Below are 6,865 nucleotides of genomic sequence, written 5' to 3'. Positions count from 1 at the left end.
TTGTGTAAAGATCAATCTTCAATCTTAAATTCTGTGTGGTGGCAATGGTAAGCATTCATATAATAATAATAATGACGCCCTTCCTTCACCGCAACCGCCACCGCGTTTTCACTCTGTCACGCGTTTGATCAAAACACACGCAGCCCGGCATAAAAAGTCATTCTTGAAACCCAATTTGAGCGCCGGATTTTAATACCATAAAAAGTTGCAGTCCCCAATGAATATCATCCCCTGCTTACCAATTTTCTCGTCTAATAATTTTGATAACAGAAAGCAATGCACATGCATGCCTGTCATATGACTGACTCCTTCACTTTACCGCGCATGTCGGCAGCCGTAACGCTCTTCATTCCATAAAACCCCCATTTTTAATTGTTCTTTGCCCTGCTGTATTTCTGCCAAAAACCCAAACTTTGTCGTTTAAAATCTTAACAAACGGATAAACTGGTCAGCAAAATTGGGCTTCATTTTGTGCTTGATATCTTCAGAAATGGATTAACTAGTCAGCAAAATTGGGCATCACAGTGTGCACTACATTGAAGTGTAATTGGCTTATTGGAAAATCAAAATTAGTTTTCTTAGGAAATTATTTTTTCTATCTGATACAGGCTGAACCTCTTCGATTAAGAGCCAAGGATTCTCTTCGATTAAGAACCAAGGATTAAAGATCTATTTCTTCAAGTTCGTCGGTGCATGATCCCAATTTGTTCCTTTTAGAACCTCAGTCGTTGATTAAAAAATTAAATTAATTTTTAATCAAAGAACTTTAAGTCAATTTATAATTTTAAATGACCAACAGTATTTTGATTGATACAAGTTCCTCCAAAACCAAAGTTTTCTAAGTGCCAAAGCTAGTTCTAGTTTAGATAACACATTGTGCAGTTAATTTTGTAATCAATTCAAATTTTGGTCTACCTAAGAGTGGTACTTTCATATCACTGATATAAAATCCTCCAAAATCAGTGTTTGCTTGATTCCAAAACTTTCCTAGTTGTCCTGGTTAAGATAATGCATTATACAGTTCATCTTTTAAATTCAGGTCGTTGCAAATAGTTTTCTTTATGTCATTGTTTAAGATGGGTCAACAAATCTCCTGAGCCCTTCCCTGGAAAAGTTTGAGTTGGGGGATTTTTCAATGTTTTTGAAATTTAAAATTGTTGTTTTTCTGGTCCCATATTTTCAACCGTCGTGGCTGTTCTCGGGACAAATTGTGTCTTTCTTCTTCCTTTTTTCGTAAAATTACGAAACCACTGTAGATTTTGACGAAAATTTCAGTATGACTTCTTCTTGATTTCAGTGGTTTATAGCAGAAAACAAGAAGAAATCTACTAAAAATCGTTCAGGATTTGGTTTTTCAATATTTTAACTCTTTGGTACAATTTGTCAAAAGGATAGCCCACGCCATTCTCAAGATTCTTGGTGTTGGCTGTCTTCATATATGAAGTATGCACCATGGAGTATTTATCAGTCCTCTACTAGTATTCTATAATTTGCAGAGCTTGGGACTGACAAGGATTCAATATGTGGGTTTCACAAGAGAGAAATGCTGTAGCTATGGTGGTATTCATGCTCATTATAAGACTAGTTTTAATAGATGCATATGAGAATGACCTTATTACTAGTTTGCCTGGCCAGCCATCAGTTTCCTTCAAACAGTATGCTGGGTATGTGACAGTAGACAGGAAATATGACCGTGCTCTCTTCTACTATTTTGTGGAAGCAGAAAAGAATCCAAGCTCTAAGCCTCTTGTGTTATGGCTGAATGGAGGTAATAATGCAAATCATTTTGATTATATATGCCTAGAATTTGAATGATATGTTGGATTTATAAAACCTAGAAGATGTTTCACAAAATAAACACTCACTATATAGCATGCATGAAGTAGTTCAGTAAGAAAGTAGTGAATTTAGATAATGCAGTTTCTGTATCAATATTTTGAATCACACACCGTAATCTATTATCAGAATAAAAAGAGAACTAAAAGAACAAAAATAATATACTATAGTATACATAATATATTATATTTAATTTAACTTCAAGTTTTTTCCTAAATGTCGAGTAGTTTCCAGATGCAGAGATTTATTTGTGATATAAAATTTTTACAATCCATGATTTGAATTTTTATGTTGCTTCTGAAATTGTCTGAGATTCATTCTTTGTAGGGCCTGGCTGTTCTTCACTTGGAGTGGGAGCTTTCTCAGAAAATGGGCCATTCCGGCCTAGCAAAACTGTACTAGTGCAAAATCGCTATAGTTGGAATAAAGGCAAGTAGAAGCCTTTCGAAATTTTCTTAGTTTGTTGATATAAGTGATTTCATTACTTCATGTTCAGAATTTGCTTGTAGGATAAGATGGTGAGATTCTTAAGAATGTAATCTTTCTACAACTTGTACAATGTTTTTGCAGAAGCTAATGTTCTTTATCTAGAGTCACCAGCAGGAGTTGGTTTTTCATATGCTAACACTACTTCATTCTATGAAGGTGTCAATGATAGAAGAACAGGTGAATTTATGCACTCATGGCAATTAGTTGATTAGGGTTATTCTTAAATGTCTTACATATTAAGGAAGAAATTAAGTGTGGAAAATAAGTCAATTTTGACTGTTTAACATTTATAGTCTAAAAATCAAGTCTTAATGTATAATGTTTAAGCTTTTTAATCAATTATAAGCCTCTAAAATAATAATTGAAATTTCTCTCATATTATGTTCGCAGCTCTGGATAATCTTGTCTTTTTCATAAGATGGTTTAAGAAGTTTCCAGCCTACAAAACAAGAGATCTCTACTTGACAGGAGAAAGCTATGCAGGTGATAATAATTAGAATAAGATGAACGTAGAAATTCAAATTGAATCAATGTAAAAAGTACAACTTTTAAACATTGTATAAATTGGTACTTGTGTGTTTCCTGTTCAATATAACCTTGAGTTTTGTTTTTCAAATGTTCAAAGTATACCGTCCATATATAACATGGTAACAACCACTACATATAAGTATTTTAGTGGGCGTAATTTTTCTTAGTTCATATAGCATTTAAAAGATTGTTTCAGAAATCAAACTATGTATGTTTTTATATCGGTCTTTTGGATCACTCTCAACAATCCTCAAAGAACATTTTGAATTCTGTTCAAACATTTCTTGACCATTAACCCTGAATTATTTAAAACAGGGCACTACATTCCTCAGCTAGCAGAACGTATGCTACAGTACAACAGAAAGTATAAGATCTTCAATCTAAAAGGAGTTGCAGTATGTCAAGCCAAACCCATCACTTCAAAATCTTCTTTAATTTTTGGGAACAAAAAAAGTGATAAAATTGCAATTTTATTATTGATTACTGATCTATGTACAGATAGGCAATCCATTGATGAAATTTGGAAACGACTTAAATGCAAGGGCAGAATTCCTATGGTCTCATGGGCTCATATGTGATCAAAGCTACAGTAAAATGGTTTATACCTGCAATTATAGCCGCTATCTTCACGAATTTTACCGCCATAACTTATCAGCGGACTGCAATGATGTTAATAATTTGATCAGCCAGGAAGTCAGCGATTTCATTGATAACTATGATGTGACATTGGATGTTTGCTTGTCAACAATTGGAGTGCAGTCAAAGACTCTCAACTCCATGGTAAGTTATAAGATTGCATGCTATTATATCATCCAGTTTATAATTTTACTCTATTTTTCTATGAAGGAGATCTAGTACAGCATCATAGAACAACTACAATAAGAATGCATGTGCTATTAACAAGAGATTCAGTACAGATAATTGTCGTTTTAGATTAAATTGTGTATGATTTTTCATTATCAACATTTTAAATAATAATATATGATCTATCATCAAGATGAAGCAATAGATAGTGAGAAATGTAATTATTCTAATGATGGATCTTGCAGTATAATCTGAAATGTTGATGATAAAAAATCATACACAGTTTAATCAAGAAAGACATTTATTGAACTAAAAGACTGAAAATTACATGAATCTTAAGATCCAATATTATACAGCATCATAGAACGATCACAATAAAAAATGCATGTTTTATTAACTCGTATGTGAGATATGCAGCTACTCCAAAGGAAGAATGAGAAAAAGGCCCAATTGCCAGATGTATGTGTGGGGGATGAATCCACAACATATCTTAATAGGCTTGATGTCCAAGAGGAAATGAATGTTCATCTCAATGGATCTGCTAAACTATGGAGTCCTTGCAGCAGGTATTAGAATTCGGTTATGTATCAAAAGCTTAAGATTCACTAGTAATTTAAGCCCCTTCCCCTGCCATGCAAACATTCATTCTAGGAGTCAGGTTCCTCATATATACTTAATTGAATTTGGTAAAATAGAATTAAGATTAAGAATTCATAAGAGTAATTAATAATGTTTCTGGTATTTGTTTGTGTAAAAAAATTTGATTAACATTTTGAATCACTCCTTGTGATCCATCATCAGAATGACAGCTGCAAAAAGCTCAAGAATTAAGATTGTTTTGTTTGAATATCACAGAAAACTTCATTATGATCATCTGGATTTAGAGATATCCACAGTCCCTTTGCTTGGAGAGTTGGTGAAGGCAGGAATCAGAGTTTTTGTTTATAGGTGAGTTGGGTTCCCACAATAAGATGAGAAGTAGACAAATGCTATATGGCTTCGAATCTTTCCTCACCATGGATTATGTCATGAGATGATTTTGGGTTTGATTGGACGAGTTTTTTCCTTTGATATTTCGGATTAAATTGAATGGTTGATTAATCGTTTCTGTTCTTTTATCCTCTAATGAGAAACCATGAAATTCAATATAAAACTCACAAAATCAAATCCAAAAATACTCTCTATTTTTCTGTGAAATCTTCATAATTATCACTGTCAAAGGTATTAGAAACCACCCAAAAAAGTGTTTCATGTTATCAATATATCTTATGTACAATTGGTTTCTAGATTGGATTGTGTATATTTTTTTTATTTTTTTACAATCAAATCCAAAAACCAATCATACATTGAAATAGATTGTAGAAATCCAATACCATTAATATATCTCATACATGATGTTGATTTTCACGATGCAGTGGAGACCAGGATTCTGTAATACCCTTGACAGGAACACGTACACTCATTTACAATCTTGCTGCTGAGCTGAAACTGAACACTTCAACTCCCTACAGGGTTTGGTTTGAGGGAAATCAGGTGAGTTTTAGTGCCCATAAAAGATATGATTAGTGGCCTTTTGTTATATGTGTTGTGTTTCCTGTGCCGTAGATATGTTGGGAAGATTCAGCTGTGAAAACTTTGGACTGGCCCTGTATGGTCTTATTTGATTTTAAAAACTTTAATGGTAGTTTTAGGACTAATTATATTTATATTACTGTTTTTATGGACATAGTTATTGTAATGTTAGATAAGTACTTAATTTGGTTATGTAGGTTTTGTGGGGACGGATTTTTTATATTATATCCTGAACCTGTGAATCTGCTGGTTATCATATAGTTGGTGGTCTGCTGTTAATAGGTTTCTTGTTGTTTAGTTCTTAAAGGCCAGTCTCATTTTTAACTGTTTAATATCAAAAAAAAGATACAATTAGTATTTGGGAAGAGTTTAAAAACATCAGGCATATTGTGTTTTCCACTTTCACAATCTCATATTGTACTGACTGTTCATGTGAAACCTTGATATGGGGTTTTGGGTGCAGGTGGGAGGATGGACACAGGTTTACAGCAATACTTTAAGCTATGCAACAGTAAGAGGAGCATCTCATGAGGTTCCATTTTCGCAACCAGAGAGATCTCTGGTTCTGTTCAAGTCATTCCTTCAAGGAAAATCCCTTCCTTAATGTAACAAATTATTGTAATCTTTAGTTTGTTAGTAAGATCTGCAATTGTCCATTTTATATACAAAATCGATGAAAAAAATGAATTGTGAAAAACTGATATTCTTTATTGTAATCTTGATTGATGTTTTTACCTTATATGTAATGAATTATTGTACTCTTTAGTTAGTTAGGAAGATCTCCAGTTGTCCATTTTATATCTTCTCCAGCTTTCTTTATTGTGATGATGGATCACAGCCTGTCATTGGAAATTTTAAAAACATACATAGTCGATGCCAAGAACATTATTGATGGCTCTAGTGGATTGTGAAAAACTGATATTCTTTTTGTATTTTTGGTTGATATTTTTACCGGTCCTTGCATATCATGAATTATTGTACTCTTTAGTTAGTTGGGAAGATCTGCAGTTGTCCGTTTTATTTTTTCTTCAACTTTCTTTATCTTAATGATGAATCACAGAGTGCAACATCCATTAAAAACTATACATAATGAATACCAAAAACATATATAGGATTGAGGTGGAGTTCAACTTGTATGTAGTGCTAACTAAAATTTAGGTTATTGGTTTGTGATAAATGGTAAATTGGTTGAGTATAGAATTAGTTTAACATGAGGATTCAATTTGGCTTAATGTTTTTATGAGACTTAGGGTTAGCGATTATTGATACAATGCTAAGATTAGAGTTTAACTTAGTTTAACTTTAAGTTGGTTTTAATGTTATATTACAATTTGGTTAAGGGTTAAGATTTAATTTAAATTAATGTATATGTAGATATATGCATGTAAACTAAATATATAATATACATATGTATATTTTACACATATGATGTGTGTGTACAAATACACACACACACACATGTACATGCATCTCTCTCTCTCTCTCTCTCTCTCTCTCTCTCTCTGGTTAGGGATATATCTTATATTAGAATTAGATAAGGGTAAGTGTGAGGATTAGGGAGATATTAATAGGGTTTAGCATTTAGGATTATGGTTTATCATTTAAATTTTAAGTTTGAAATTAGGGTTTAAAATTT

The 6,865-nt window shown here is 32.7% G+C and overlaps 1 protein-coding gene across 1 annotated transcript; it reads left to right on the top strand.

The window, feature by feature from the left end:
- The first annotated feature begins 1,554 nt into the window (after window positions 1-1,554).
- On the top strand, window positions 1,555-5,833 carry LOC149553576 (serine carboxypeptidase-like 45). Its single transcript, XM_089789925.1, has 10 exons — window positions 1,555-1,768; window positions 2,164-2,265; window positions 2,407-2,502; window positions 2,716-2,808; window positions 3,169-3,248; window positions 3,352-3,633; window positions 4,075-4,223; window positions 4,513-4,605; window positions 5,073-5,190; window positions 5,693-5,833. Exons 1-10 carry the CDS (start codon window positions 1,555-1,557, stop codon window positions 5,831-5,833), a joined length of 1,368 nt encoding a protein of 455 aa, XP_089646051.1.
- The last annotated feature ends 1,032 nt before the right edge of the window (window positions 5,834-6,865 follow it).

The sequence above is a fragment of the Cupressus sempervirens genome, chromosome 6 (genome assembly GCF_028749045.1).
Source record: "Cupressus sempervirens isolate cs-2001-9-10 chromosome 6, ASM2874904v1, whole genome shotgun sequence".
NCBI lineage: Eukaryota > Viridiplantae > Streptophyta > Pinopsida > Cupressales > Cupressaceae > Cupressus > Cupressus sempervirens.
The sequence above is the reverse complement of the archived record's forward strand: the minus strand, read 5'-3'. Positions and strand labels throughout refer to the sequence as shown.

What these genes read in the sequence shown, in the direction of transcription:
- LOC149553576 (XM_089789925.1), top strand. Translation starts at nt 1,555, where the DNA reads ATGGTGGTATTCATGCTCATTATAAGACTAGTTTTAATAGATGCATAT. An exon ending in TCGCTATAGTTGGAATAAAG is followed by an intron (nt 2,266 to 2,406) that starts GCAAGTAGAAGC and finishes ATGTTTTTGCAG; the next exon opens with AAGCTAATGTTCTTTATCTA. An exon ending in TCAATCTAAAAGGAGTTGCA is followed by an intron (nt 3,249 to 3,351) that starts GTATGTCAAGCC and finishes ATCTATGTACAG; the next exon opens with ATAGGCAATCCATTGATGAA.